The sequence below is a fragment of the Amblyraja radiata genome, chromosome 20, assembly GCF_010909765.2.
Source record: "Amblyraja radiata isolate CabotCenter1 chromosome 20, sAmbRad1.1.pri, whole genome shotgun sequence".
Lineage (NCBI taxonomy): Eukaryota > Metazoa > Chordata > Chondrichthyes > Rajiformes > Rajidae > Amblyraja > Amblyraja radiata.
This window is the reverse complement of record NC_045975.1, coordinates 12,414,565-12,430,638: the sequence shown is the minus strand read 5'-3', so window position 1 is coordinate 12,430,638 and position 16,074 is coordinate 12,414,565. Positions and strand designations below refer to the sequence as shown.

The 16,074-nt window shown below is 41.8% G+C and overlaps 1 protein-coding gene across 2 annotated transcripts in view; it reads right to left on the bottom strand.

Moving 5' to 3' along the window:
* Positions 1 to 16,074, bottom strand: part of btbd10 (BTB domain containing 10) — a 66,138-nt gene that overhangs the window by 49,160 nt on the left and 904 nt on the right. The window contains exon 2 of one of the 2 annotated variants that reach the window (XM_033038824.1): positions 3,454 to 3,598. The exons of the other annotated variant lie outside the window; for it this stretch is intronic. Coding sequence (XP_032894715.1) covers positions 3,454 to 3,554 — 101 coding nt within the window. The 5' untranslated portion in view covers positions 3,555 to 3,598. The remainder of the gene's footprint in view (positions 1 to 3,453; positions 3,599 to 16,074) is intronic. 2 annotated transcript variants of the gene reach the window in all.

The following is a 16,074-nucleotide window of genomic DNA, read 5'->3' as shown; positions in this document are numbered from 1 at the left end:
ACTCCAGCAGGGAGCTGTGGGTACAACCAGGAACACAAATTGTACATGATTAGAGGAAACAAATGGTAAAATTAAAAATGCATTTATTTACCCTGCTCCGTTAACGTAAAACTGTCCACAACATGCCAGTGACGTAATCAAATATAACTGAGCCAAAGCAGAAGATATTCAGATATACAGCCTTAAAAGGTGGAGGGACTAATAAAGAATCCAGACATGGGAAGACCATGTTGCTGAAGATATTCTATTAGTGGAGGGACAAGAGACAAAGTCATTCACTTAAGCAACAATCAGAGGAGGGGGTGAGGTTTAAGGCCAAAATAAGGACTGATACCGTGAAGAAGTTTCGTACACAAGGTAATTGTATAAAACACTGTGGTATTAGGAGACAAAACTGCTGCAGATTAGGAAAGATTGTGGTAAGAAGCAAACATGGAAAATTAATTCAGTGCAGTTCTCAACCAGGTCCATATGCTGGGAAGCAAGGGTGGGAGGGCAACAGTCTTGTGGTCCAGTAATGTCCAACACTGGACAGACTAAAAACGTCAAGACACAAAAACCTGTAAACATGAGTAAAGATGGAACCACGCCAAGGTAATGACTGCTGTAACTTGGATTCTCTGACAACAGCACCCATAAATTCTAATAACTAGAAGAACATGGACATCAGCAGCATAGAATGCCGCACCCCTAACCTTCACCCTGCCGGTACCACTGCCACCTACACCACCTCCCAGCTTGTCGAAGGGCAATGTCACGGAGTCAAATTCCTGGAACGGCCTACCTATCAGCTTAAGGGGCATCTCAGAGCGCCCGAGACCTAGTTTGATCATGACCTCAGGTGCTGCCTGTGAAACATAGAACAATTAGGTGCAGGAGTAGGCCATTCGGCCCTTCGAGCCAGCATCGCCATTCAATATGATCATGGCTGATCATCTAAAATCAGTCCTTCGATTCTGCTTTTCCCCCCCATATCCCTTGATTCCTTTAGCCCTGAGCTAAATCTAGCTCTCTCTTGAAAACATGCAATGAATTGGCCTCCACTGCCTGTGTGGAGTTTGCATGTTCTCCCCGTGACCATGTAGGTTTTCTCCGACCTCCCATATCCCAAAGACATGTGACTTTCAGCACTTTCCTCCAATACCCCTATATCCTCCCATATCGCAAAGAGACGCAGGTTTTTAGATTAATTGCCCCTAATTGGACGAGAAAATGGGATAACATAGAATTAGTGTCAATGGGTGATCAATTGGCACATACACAGTGGTCAGAAGGGCTTGTTTCCATGCTGTATCTTTAAACTAAACTTCAACTGTTCGAGAGGCTAGCTATATCACTTCATCAAGCACAACAAAAACCACCAGTGGCAGTGTTACCAACATCCTTCAAATGAAAACAAATACCAAAAGAATACCGTAGAAGAAAGTGAGGGTCCTGTTGAAGGACAAAGTCAATGAAATTCATGGACAGGTGAATCCCGAGCTAATTAACAGCAGCTAAACTATAGTAGGGAATGAAGTGTTAGCAGTTGGGCAGATGCAAGTTGCAAAGTTTATGGAGCCTAATTGATTGATTGAGCTGCAAGATTTTGAAATGAACTCAAGAGTCATGTCGTGAAGGAAGCAAACTGCAAATTAAAAGTCCTCCCCATAAAATACAAAAATTATCCTATGATGAATTTTTACTTTAATGAGGGGTACCTTATCCAGATAGAGGTGAAGAATGGTAAAAGCTTACATTATTAGAGAACAACAACAAGAATGCCACACATTAAAATCCAGGACCTCCAGGATGACTGAGAATTATTTAGACTTTGCCATTGAAGAAACTGAGTATTTTTTATTGATTCTGAGAAGTTAACCAATTTTAAGAAATGTTGCACAGACTTCCTGGAATGCTGAATTAGTAAAAGTGACATCAAGGTCTCTGGATAGCACTCGGCTAAACTAAAACATACACCACTGGACACACGCTTATAAAAGCACGCCGAGGCCTTGGAGAATATAGTGAGATTCATCAGGATGATATCAGTGTTGCATTAGAAAAGGGCAAAGCTAGACTTTCCCCTCTTTTGAACAATGTTACTGGAAGTCAAAATTATGAGTAATCTTGACAAAGTAGAAAGAAAAGGTTTGTTCTGAGGAGTAGATCACTAACCAGAAGATATACACTTAAAGTCAATGGAAAGAAAAAAGAAAATGGGGATTTGTTTTCCTTTGTAATGTCATTAATATCTGGTATTCGCTAGCAAAATGTGTAGTGCAATCATATCTCTGAGGAAAATTCAAAAGATAATTGAAAATATTGTTAAAGATGATTGATTTGCAGGTTTCTGGAGTTACTGCGGTGCTACATGAGTAAATTGGGTAGCTATTTTGAAGAATCAGTGCAGGCATGATTGATGAGGTGTATTGTGCAGAATGTTACAGCGACAAGGTAGCTTTAATGCCTTCTCTGGCATTAAGAACTCAGATGCAGGTTCCTCTACTCAGGCAATAACGTGGACAGAACGGACAGATGACCTTTCATGTAGGGACCCTTCTTCAGATGGATAGTAGTAGGGTGGAGAGGCCTGGAAAACAGAGGGCAGGACAAAGCATGGAAAGTGATAGGTGGATACAGGAGAAAGTTTGATTGTCAGATGGGTGGAGTAAGTTACATGGGCTCTAGATGGAAAATGAGAAAAAATGATAACTGGGATCCAGCCCATTAGAGAAAAAAAAATCAAAACTGATTGGATACATCCTGATTACAATTACAGGTTAATAGACAAATAATTTAGAATAAAATTGGAATATTTTTCACCCTCTCCAACAGCAAACATTCTTGAGCAAAACTCCCATAATGAGAGAGTTGAAGCACACAATTACAAAAACTTTGCTGAACACTCAGCCAGGCTGTAAACCCATTGCAAAATCAATAAGTCACACAAATGCTGCATTGCAAACAAATCAGATGTTAGTAAATAGCAAATAGCACAGCACTTGCTTAATAGGCAAGTGGTCTTTTCGACTTCTGGAGTGAATATTAATTGATAAAGTTCTTTCAAAATAGTACAAAAAGGGCTATAAATTCTCATTTGCACTCAGACTATGAAATATCATTCTCCCAGAGCAATTCATCAAGATCAAAACACAAAGGGTGATGGGTATGAGGAACAAGCTACCAGAGGAAGAAGTTGAGGTAGGTACAATAACAACATTGAAAAGACATTTGGACAGTAACATGGATACGAAAGGATTAGAAGATGAGGCCAGATGTGGCCTAATAGGACTAACTTAGATGAGGCATCTTGAACGGCATGGATGAGTTCAGTGGGCCGAAGGGCCTGTTTCTGTGCTGTTTGACTACGACCACATTACAACAATGCCCATGACTCCATTAAACAAGCATGCAAATTCTGAAGGAACATGCCAAACTCCAAAAGCATAGCATTTAGAATCAGTCACTGACCTGGAGTGCTTATAGAGTCTGCGAGGTCTGTTGTAAGATCGACGATCCCAATTTTCCGGGTCACTAGAATTACTATCATAAGGGTATGGCCGTGCAGCCATCCCACACTAAGGGTCTCCGCTCAAATCTTATATACACTCATAACCTGCAAAAAAATGAGTTACTCTATTACTGCAAATATTTCCAGTCTTGAGCACTTTCATCATTCAAACAAAGAGATGAACAAAGATAGACACAAAATGCAGAAGTAACTCAGTGGGACTCTCTGGACAGAAGGAATGGGTGACGTTTCGGGGCGAGACCATTCTTCAGACTCTCATTGAGTAACTTCAAAGTTACTCAATGAGAGCTTCAATGATCATGGTGTGACAAAGACAATTCCTCTAGTCCCGACCAGAAATGTCACCTATCCATGTTCTCCAGAGATACTGCCTGACCCGCTGAGTTACTCCAGCACTATGTGTCTTTTTGTCAATTCCATAAACTTTTGTTTATCCTCATAAAACTTCACCATGCGCACATGAAAAAAGGGTTACTCTATTACTGGAAGACAACTTCAACTCTTGAGCATAGAAAAAAAAATTCTGTCTCTAGCAGATGATTTTCTTTTGATGATCGAGACAGCAGCTTCTAATTCAATCTTTACTCATCTCTCTCTCTCTCTCCCCCACCTCTCTCTGTCCCCCTTCTCTCTCTCTCTCTCTCTCTCTCTCTCTCTCTCTCTCTCTCTCTCTCCTCCCCCCCTCTCTTTTCCTTGTGATGGCTGTCTTTTCCACCCATGAACAGGAGAAATGAAAGAATGTTTTCATTCAGGAGTGGAAAAATGGGAGAGAAAAATTATACAGTGGCCACACCTTTAAGAATTTGTTGATTTTCATCATGATGATTTATTGTAACCCATTTGTTCCATAAAATGGTAGTAATATTTTTACACATACTCTCATATAAAAACCATATGCAAATGCAACACCATATGTTTGTCACATATTTTTCTCCGCAAAAATCATCTTCATAAAAGGGTATGGCGGAAAGCTTAAATTTTTTAAGGAGAGCCAAATATCTAACACTCTTTCACAACTGCATTACGCACCCGATAGATACCGAACTTTTACTGATACTAGGTTTAAATTCCAATGCCGAATTCTCACATGTATTAGAGAGAAACTACTGACGACAGGTGAAAAGTATATGGAGCTTTATTCAAACTCTAAAATTGTGAAGACAATGTACTAGCACGTACACTTGGTATTGGTTTCTTATTCTCGGGTGTACCAACAGTGAAAAAATGTTTTGTGCTATCCAAACTAATCATAACATAAAAGAGTACAATAGTTAATTCAAAGGAGAAAATAAAAAGTGCAGAATATCATGCTGCAGTTACAGAGAAAGTGCAGATTCAAAAAAGTGCAAGTCACAACAGGTTAGACTGGAAGATCGGAAATTCATCCCCAGCATATGAAAAGTTTGTTAACTGCGTGATAGCACAAGATAGCTCTCTGTGATAGTATAGGGAACCACCCAGTCAACAATTATTAAACAAATGAATTAAATAACATGAGCTTTCTTGGGTTAACGGAATAGAAGATATTCTACCAGCATTTCCCTCTAGGATTTGATGAGTGCATTAAAATAAATGGTTACTATTTGCAAATGTGGGAAAGGAAACTGTTCAAGCATATTAAGAACAAACCACTAAAAATGTTCAATTGATGTAATTTCTCATGAATTAGGTTAATCAAGATAACTCCCAAGGGCAAACAGTAATCAGCTCTGAGCAAGTTAGCATAGCGAGGTCACGTGAGCACTATGATTTACATCTCCCTTCACATATCATCAGAGTTGACAAGAGAAAGCACGATTCTGGAATTAGAGGGAATGGCGTTTTGTCTTAAAATAAAATCAGGGACAGAAGTGATGTTCAATGCACTGGACCTACGAGGACCGGTCTAGATTTACTCTTCCAAATAATTTCTGAAACACACCTGCAATAAAACTAATTTAACCTTTGACAATTACATCAATTAAAAAAAATGTAATTAAACCTCATCCCATTTTACACAAATCCAGTCATGAAATGCTTTGAGAGACAGGTGATGGCACATGTTAACTCCAGCCTCCCAGAGGCCCTGATCCACAGCAGTTTGCCTACTGTCGCAACATGTCCACAGCAGATGCCATCTCTCTAGCACTAAACTTGTGATGTAGTCAAGAGAGAGTTAGATATAGCTCTTGGGACTAACAGAATCAATGGACATGGGGAGAAAGCAGGAACGGGGTATTGATTTTCGATGATCAGCCATGATCATATTCAATGGCGGTGCCGGCTCCATGGGCCGAATGGCCTACTCCTGCACCTATTTTCTATGTAAACTCATCTCTGGAACAACTAGACAACAAGGATACCTACACTGGACTCCTATTTTTTTTTTTTACTACAATTCCACCTTAAATCCCATAATCCCATCCAGAATTACACATTTAGAGAGGTAAGAACACAACCTCCGCAACATTTTTCAACACTGATTGCCCGCAAGGATGCGTTCTCAGTCCCTTACTATACTCTGTATACACTCATAAGAGTGTGGCCAAATCTGACTCTAACTTCATCTGCAAGTTTGCATATGATACGACTGCGGTGGGCCGGATCACGAACAACGATGAGATGGAGTAAATAAAGAGCTTAGTAACATCATACCAGGACAACAATCTCTCCCTCAACATCAACATGACGACAAAACTAGTTATTGACTTCAGGAAACATGGTGTGGTGTACATGCCCCAATCAGCATCAATGGTGTCAAAGTGGAAATGGTTGAGTTTCAAGTTCCTTGACGTAAATATCACCAACAATTTGTCATGGACCAACCAAAATGAAGCAACAGCTAAGGCGACACACCAGTACGTCTACTTCTTCAGGGGACAGAGAAAATACAGCATATCTCCAATGACTCAGGCGGCACGGTGGAATAGCTGTAGATTTACTGCCTTAGGTCCCACATAAGAGATTAGTTTACAAACTTAAAGCACACGGCATTGGGGGTTCAGTATTGATGTGGATAGAGAACTGGCTGGCAAACAGGAAGCAAAGAGTAGGAGTAAACGGGTCCTTTTCACAATGGCAGGCAGTGACTAGTGGGGTACCGCAAGGCTCAGTGCTGGGACCCCAGCTATTTACAATATATATTAATGATCTGGATGAGGGAATTGAAGGCAATATCTCCAAGTTTGCGGATGACACTAAGCTGGGGGGCAGTGTTAGCTGTGAGGAGGATGCTAGGAGACTGCAAGGTGACTTGGATAGGCTGGGTGAGTGGGCAAATGTTTGGCAGATGCAGTATAATGTGGATAAATGTGAGGTTATCCATTTTGGTGGCAAAAACAGGAAAGCAGACTATTATCTAAATGGTGGCCGACTAGGAAAAGGGGAGATGCAGCGAGACCTGGGTGTCATGGTACACCAGTCATTGAAAGTGGGCATGCAGGTGCAGCAGGCAGTGAAGAAAGCGAATGGTATGTTAGCTTTCATAGCAAAAGGATTTGAGTATAGGAGCAGGGAGGTTCTACTGCAGTTGTACAGGGTCTTGGTGAGACCACACCTGGAGTATTGCGTTCAGTTTTGGTCTCCAAATCTGAGGAAGGACATTATTGCCATAGAGGGAGTGCAGAGAAGGTTCACCAGACTGATTCCTGGGATGTCAGGACTGTCTTATGAAGAAAGACTGGATAGACTTGGTTTATACTCTCTAGAATTTAGGAGATTGAGAGGGGATCTTATAGAAACGTACAAAATTCTTAAGGGGTTGGACAGGCTAGATGCAGGAAGATTGCTCCCGATGTTGGGGAAGTCCAGGACAAGGGGTCACAGCTTAAGGGTAAGGGGGAAATCCTTTAAAACCGAGATGAGAAGAACTTTTTTCACACAGAGAGTGGTGAATCTCTGGAACTCCCTGCCACAGAGGGTAGTCGAGGCCAGTTCATTGGCTATATTTAAGAGGGAGTTAGATGTGGCCCTTGTGGCTAAGGGGATCAGAGGGTATGGAGAGAAGGCAGGTACGGGATACTGAGTTGGATGATCAGCCATGATCATATTGAATGGCGGTGCAGGCTCGAAGGGCCGAATGGCCTACTCCTGCACCTAATTTCTATGTTTCTATGTTTACAGCGCCAGAGACCTGGGTTTGATCCTGGTGCTTGTCTGGACAGAAATTGTACGTTCTCCCCTTGACCTGCGTGGGTTTTTCCCGAGATCTTCCGTCCCGTTGATGTGGATGGGGGTGTGCGTGCCGCCCCTAGACTTCCTGAAGTCTACAATGAGCTCCTTGGTCTTCTTGGAGTTAAGGACCAGGTTGTTGTCAGCGCACCATGCTGCTAGGAGCTGGACCTCCTCCCTATAGGCCGACTCATCGTTGTTGCTGATGAGGCCAATCACCGTTGTATCATCTGCATACTTGATGATGGTGTTAGTATCATGTACAGGTGTACAGTCGTAGGTGAAGAGGGAGTAGAGGAGGGGGCTCAGCACACAGCCCCGTGGGACGCCGGTGTTCAGGGTGAGGGTTGAAGAGGTGTGCTTGTCTAACCTAACAGACTGGGGTCTGTTGGTTAGAAAGTCCAGTATCCAGTTGCAGAGGGAGGGGTCGATGCCCAGGTTACCGAGTTTGGTGATCAGTTTAGAGGGTATAATGGTGTTGAATGCTGAGCTGTAATCGATGAACAGCATTCTTACGTAAGTGTTTCTGTTGTCGAGGTGGGAGAAGGCGGAGTGAAGTGCCGTTGAGATGGCATCCTCCGTACTCCTGTTCTTGCGGTAGGCAAACTGATAGTAAAGAATAACTTTTGTAAAGAATAACTTATAACTGTGCTTTGGACAACGTACCTTAGAATATTAGTCACTCATATATGACAGCAACATACTTAAGATTATTTATGGAACTGTTCTTTCACTGAAATAGATAGGAAAGCTGGCTGATAGCCTTTCTGGAAAATAGAGGATAACCAAATAACACATTTCCAATACGACAACCATCTCAGAAGTGACTAAAAAGTATTTTGGGACACCCTGATGTCAAATTATCAAAACGATCAAATTATCAAAAAAGTCAAATTAGCAAGATAAATCGTTTTTTTAATTCCTATTTAAGAGAAAAGAATGATTTGAAGGATCATATTTCTGACTCGAGGTGTAACTACTTATGCGGGGTCAACAATATTTGTTTTGGAAAAAGAAGTTTGTAATATGGGTGGCTTTCCTTGCTAAGCAATCGCACAGGCATACAAATATCAGCAGCCTGTGCCAATGAAAGGTGCCACTTGAAATGCAACTGCTCACCTTACTTTAAAACCAACTTCCCACCAGGAACCACAACTATTTAATTATGCCATTCTGACTGGGCATACTGGCTTTAATGGTCAATGGAAGGTCAGAATCCCGGGGCACTTAATATCGCAGAGCATCATGACCACAAGGAATACAACATCTCCTGGAAAAAAATGCACCGCCAACTACTCAAATTGCGAAGGATAAGCAACAAATCTGGCTTTTACAGCATTACTCTCATCCCAAGGGCAATTAATAAACACTGCATGCAACATGAGAAAGTGTGGTTGGAGTAAGGATGTGATAGCAGCTCGGGAACACAAATGCGTAGATCTCAGGCTAGTTTTCTGCAGCTTTATGAGAACTTAGGGGTGTTAGCTATAAGGAGAGGTTCGACAAACTTAGATTGTTTTCTCTGTTGGAGGTTGAGGGGAGACCCGATAGAAGTATATACAATTATGAGAGACATGGATAGGGTAGACAGTCAGAACCCCTTTCCCAGGATGGATATGTCAAAGACTAAAGGGTACAGGTTTAAGGTGAGGGGGGGCAAAATTTAAAGGAGATGTGTGGGGCAAGTTTTTTTTTTAAAACACAGTTGTGGGTGCCAGGAAATGTTGAGAGGAATGGTGGCGGACGCAGATTTAGTAATTGCATTTATGAGGCTTTTAGATAATAATAATAATAATAAATTTTATTTAATGGGCGCCTTTCAGACATCTCAAGGACACCTTACATAGTAATCGGAATAACATATAATCGGAATATAACAAGTAATAGAGACACAAATTAAAAACAGAATTCAATCCAAAAACAGAAAATCAAAAACACAGTGTGAAGAGAGAGCAGCGGCAGCCAAAGCGCGCCAGCGTCCACTCTCTCTTCACGGCAGCCATCTTGGACACAGACCCACAGGACTACAATTAGACATAGATAAGCACATAGATATGTAGGGAATGGAGGGACGTGCTTCTTATGTAAGCAGATGAGATTAGTTTAACTTGACATCATGTTCGGCACGGACATCGTGGGCAGGAGGGCCTGTTCCTGGCTGTACTGCTCTATGTTTTCTCTAAATTAAGTTGCCGTTAAAATGGTTCCAAGCTGTACTGTTGGCAGCATTAAAAATACTTCCCATTATGTATGTGCACAACGATTCAGCGTGAGATATTGAACAGAACTCAGAAATCCACCCACACCACCCTATAAATCGTGATGACATCAATATAGCGCGTGCTATGTTCAATTAAGAATGAGTAATAATTTCTCTAATGCAAAAGAGGCTCAGTGCAGCAAATCGTTTACTTTTTTTTAATATTGTGTATGATTGTTTCTAATTCACGTCAAAGATGGTCTTTAGGTATTACATTTCAGGTAAAATTGTCAGCTTATGGTACAGTTGTTCAAAACACTGATTTTTATAACAGAAAACTACATCGCAGGAACAGGTCCTTCAGCCACAATGTCTGCGCCTTCACTGATGCGAATCTAAACTAATCCCATTGTTCTACAATTGTCTGTATTCCTGTGTCCAGCCTGTTCATTTTCATGTCAGTTAAACACCATGATTGCATCTGCTTGCATCACCATCACTGGCAGCTCATTCCAAGCACGTACCACTTTGTGTGTGGTGGGGGGGGAGATTAAAAAAACAAACTTGCCTCACACATCTCCTTAGCCCCTCTCACCTTAAACTATGCCCTCTAGCATATGATATTTCCACCCTGGGGAGATAGGTTCTAAGTAGCATCTCAATGTGCACAAGACCATTTCAGATCTAAAAAACCCCAACATATTTAAGAACGTTAAGAACATGAAATTCAGACATAGGAAATGTTCATCTTCATTGTTTAAACACTGAACAAGCAGCTTCAACATGTCATCCTCTCTGGCACCCTTGCCACCAAGTTTTCCCACAATCCCCAACATTCCCTACACCCCCTCACAACATCTTACTGGCTCATCACAACTTACTGGCTCCTTCAATAAGAGAACGGATAATACTTCTACCTCTATACAAGCAGGTTCGCCAAACAAAATGGGGATATCACATCATACAAGATCATTGGGTCTTAGCATTTTGGATTGGGGCGACATCTAACAATAAGCCATTGTACACACGATTGCATGAGGACATGTTTTTGTACAAGTCATTATTATTAAGTTGCATTTACCATAGATTTTTTTATTGACCACTGCAGACGGCAATCGAACTCAGGCAGTTTCTAAAGGCGGTCAACACATAAGGCGAAAACAGCATGTGTAGAAAGGAACTGCAGATGCTGGTTTAAACCGAAGATAGACACAAAATGCTGAAGTAACACAGCAGGACAGACAGCTTCTCTGGATAGAAGGAATGGGTGACGTTTTGGGTCGAGACTCTTCTTCAGACTGATTTCCATTTCATTCCTTCTATCCAGAGATGCTGCCTGTCCCCGCTGAATTACTCCAACATTTTGTGTCTATCTTAGGTGCAAAGAACAAGCCCATTCATGTCATCTGATATCTAAGCAAAGAAATACCACCCTCTGAAGTGAATATCAGTCTTTCAGTGCAAAATAAAAAGCCTCATCCCATATAAAGTCTACTCATGCTTTGGGATAGACACAAAATGCTGGAGTGACTCAGTGGGACAGGCAGCATCTCTGGAGCAAAGGAATGGGTGACGTTTCCGGTCGAGACCCTTCTTCAGACTGATGTCAGGGGAGTGGTGGTACAGAAATAAAATGTAGTTGGAGACAATAAGACTGGTCGGAGAACTGGGAAGGGGGCGGGGATGGAGAGAGAAGGGAAGCAAGGGCAGCTTGAAGTTAAAGAAGTCAATGTTCATATCGCTGGGGTGTAAGCTGCCAAGCGAAATATGAAGTCCAGGACAGAAAGGTCAGTGTGGGAATGGGAGGGGGAGTTAAAATGTTGAGCAACATGGAGATCAGGTAGGTTTAGGCGGACTGAGTGGAGGTGTTCAGCGAAACGATCACCGAGCCTGCACTTGGTCTCGCCGACATACAGGAGTTCAAACCTGGAATAGCAGATACAGTAGATGAGGTTGGAGGGGGTGCAGGTGATTCACCTGAAAACTGTCAGGGTCCAAATGAGGGGAGGGGGAGCAAAATCGGAGCTGCGGGATATCGGGGAGACCTCAGTGAGGTCCTCATCGATATAGAGGGGAATCCCCGTTCTCAAAGAATGAGATCTCCGATGACCTGATATGGAACACCTCATCTTCGGCACAGATGCGGCGTAGACAGAGGAATTGGGAGTAGGAGAAGCAGGGTGGGAAGAAGTGTAGTCCAGAATAAAGTCTTCTCATACTTTATATTTCCTGAAACCAAAATCTGCACCAATTGGGCCATCACGAGCACCAATTCCCTCTATTCTCTTTCACATGGTCATCAACCACTGAGCTATCTACATGAGGGATAATTTATAGCGGACAATTAGCCTAACAACTAGCACATCTTTGGGATGTCAGAGGAATTTGGAGCATCTGGGGAAAGCCAGCAGGTCATGACAAACTCTGCACAGACAGCACAAGAGATCAGGATCAAACGCAGATCACTGGAGCAGTGTGGCAGCTGTCCACCAGCAGCACACTGTGCTTTCCTTGATTTCAACAACTTAAAAATTATGTGTAAAATTTCCCATGTGGCTATTATGCTTCGTCTTGTAAACTGTTTCCAAAAGCAACAAGCATTTCTATTTGGGAATTGCAGATGCTGTTTACACCGAAGATAGACACAAAATGCTGGAGAAATGGTGGAGATGCGGCACAGGCAGCACCTCTGGGTAGAAGGAATGAGTGACGTTTCGGGCCGAGACCCCTATTCCTTCCTCACACAGAAACTTATAACGCATTTGATACTTTTGTACAACTTACAAGAATGCCACCTCAAAAAATAGCTTTATAATTCAGTGATTAACTTCACACCAATTCGGTGTGTTATTTCAAAGAGTAAATTTTAAATAATATGTAAGTTCATATGCTTTTAACCAGGAGCATCATGGTTTATCAGTTGAAAATATTTGAGTATTACTTTCTTATTTGAGTTAAAAATAAAATGTAGAAAAATCTGATTTAATTATATGATATAGCAGTTTAAATTTATTTTGGTTTAAATGTATTATTTATCCACTACCCTCTTAAAGGATATAATGAATTCTGCTTTCCCTGCTGTTTCTTATAGATTTCATGTCCAAACAATTCACTGCATTAATTTGGCAGTCCCCACTTTACATTTGCTGCCAAATTAATTATTCAGAGGTGATCAACTGCACTCAGGATTTACCATAGATGAAAAGAAAATCTGTGGAGTCAAACTGAGACCTCAACCTGAAACTCCAACCCCAAAACATCATTACAATCTTTATTGGGGGGCATGACAGAGGCAGACTCTCCTTCCTATCAACACTGGGGGTGTTTTTTCCAATTACTGGAGATGCTAGAAATCTGAAAAAATACAGAAAATGCCAGAACTACTCAGTAGACTCAATAAGCAGTTTTGAAAAAATTGTATGTAGGTGGTAATAATACATATTGCGGCAGACGGAAGAGAAAATCATTGGCAGGGTGTGGGCTTGTCCCTCTCATGCCCTCAGAGACTTTCTGGGGATGCTGTGGTGTGCTGCAGGAGGTGCCCTGCCACACCTGTCGGAGTGGTGGCTGTGGGAGTTGAGGGACATCACGTCCATGGGTGAATGTGTCCGTGGAGTGGGCAGCAGTCGGGGGAAATCGCATGGATCAGGCTCCACTGAAGACCTCAGAGAGGTCAGACGGTCACGTTGTTCAGACGCAGGTTACAAGTGACACAGAGTGACAGATCAGTCGTGTAGAACACAGGCATCATTGCCAGACCAGGCCAACACCTGCAACTCTGACACAATACTGCTGTCAGGACAACAGGCCCAAAAGGCCAAGTTAAAACTTTACATTTTTAAGAACTTTGAAACTTGAAGGATATAAGACGGTGCCAGAAATATGGCGACGTTTACTACCTCAGTGTAATCTACTATTCGTACACGCCTGTACTTGGTTATAATTGTGCTTTTGTACAGTGAGATTTTACCAAATTTTATGCAAACAAAATCTCACTGCATCTAGGCACATGACAAAAAAGTACCATTAAACTGCTCATGTTAACAGTTTCCCTCTCCACTTCCTGTTTTATTTCAAGGATTTAACAGATTTTTAATACGAGTAAAATTTATTTAAAATTGCTGTTTATAAAAACAATTAAAAAGCATTAAATTGAAACCAAAATAAAACTTATCATTCCACCCCCATTGTTAGTTTTAGAATTTTCATTCAAATGAAATGAAAATCGATACCATGTTTGGTTTGTATAAGATCACAAAGGTGGGACTTGCCGGAGTAATACTGGGAAATCCCATGCATTTGGGCTCCAAGCACAATAGCACAGCTGTAAATGCATACATCAGACATGCAGCACTGGTCTAACTGGCAAGTAGCTGGATGCATGCCATGCTGCTCAACCTCTAAAATACTTTCAAATCCAAATAAATACTTTATAAGGAAATGGGCCAAAAGAGAAAAGCAAAGAATTGGAAATGTCAGAGCTGGCACAAATACAATAGATCAAATGCATTACTAGATAACACAAACTGCTGGATGAACTCAGTCTGTCAGGTTGCATCTGTGCATCTGAGGAAAATGGACAGATGAAAAAGGGTCCCAACCCAAAATATCGTCCGCCCATTTCCCTCCACAAGTGTTGCCTGACCTGCTGAGTTCCTCCAGCACTTTGTATTTTGCTCAAAACTCCAGCATTGGCTGTCTTGTGTGTCGAAATAATAATAATAATAATAATAAATGTTATTTAATGGGCGCCTTTCAGACATCTCAAGGACACCTTACATAGTAATCGGAATAAAAACATATAATCGGAATATAACAAGTAATAAAGACATCACAGAGACACAAATTAAAAACAGAATTCAATCCAAAAACAGAAAATCAAAAACACAGTGTGAAGAGAGAGCAGCGGCAGCCAAAGTGCGCCAGTGACCACTCTCTCTTCACGGCAGCCATCTTGGACACAGACCTACAGGACTACAATTAGACAAAAAAATCATCCCCCCACAGTGGGTAGCACTGTGGAGGAAGGCACAATGTCCAGTCCCCACCCCATGTTCACCCCAAAGTCAGGCCTATTGAGGCCACCGCAATTGCCTCTACGGAGGCCCGATGTCCCTGGCCGTTCTCACCGTTCTCACTATAATTTCATTTCATTATTTCAGAAATATTTGCCAAACACCAAACATCAACAACAGATTTTTTTTTTTAAATCACTTTCCACATGAAAACAGTTACATATTTTTTAATGAAAAGAGTCAAAATGTTGACATAAATTAGGAATTGTTTATTTGATATGTAATGATCCAGGACTTGTGCAAGAAAACAAATGTGTCCACACTATCAATGTATCATTTCCTAGCCCTACAATATGCACTTCTTGTGCCAAACATTAAGTGTAGGAAGAACTCAGAAGTTAGGCATCATCTGGGAAGGGATTGGGCAGGTGACATTCTGAGGAATGAAAGGTGACATGCCAGGTCATGGCCTTTCTTCAGACTGATGCAGTCTCTGCACATCTGGATTCTCTGTACCGTACATCTCCACTTCTGACCTCTTGATCACTTATGAATTGATCACTCTGTTACTGACAGCTATGCCTTAGCTGCCAAGTCTGCAAGCTCCAGATACTCTCAACACTTTCAGAGGCTGGTGGGTGTATGCAACCGGGTGCCTGAGGAGGTAGTTACTATGACAATATTTTAACGACATTTGGACAGGTACATGGATAGGAAAGGTTTAAGGGGATATGGGCCAAACGCAGGCAGTTGGGACTGGAGTAGATGGGGCATCTTGATCAGCATGGGCAAGTTGATCCGAAGGGCCTGTCTCCATACTGAAATAGTGTCTGTGACAATACCTCTTCCTTTTGAGTTGTTGGTCAACTGCTGAAGTGTTTCCTTCATGCAGTCAAAAGCCACATTTTGATTTAACAAGCTGCTGGGATGTTTTGATCCATCACAGGTAGACAAAACAATAAAGTCAGCTTTTGGTACAATGGCCTTGGCACAATCAGTCAGAAAAGTGAGTATAGAAATTAGAACATTAAGCAACAGTTATACAAAATGTCAGTGCAGTCATACTTGGGAGTATTGTGTTCAGTTGTGGTCACCCTGCTATAGGAAAGATTCCATTAAAATGGAGAGTGCAGAGATGTACGAGGATGTTCCTAGATCTCAAGGGCCTGAGCTACAGGGGGGAGGTTGGGCAGACT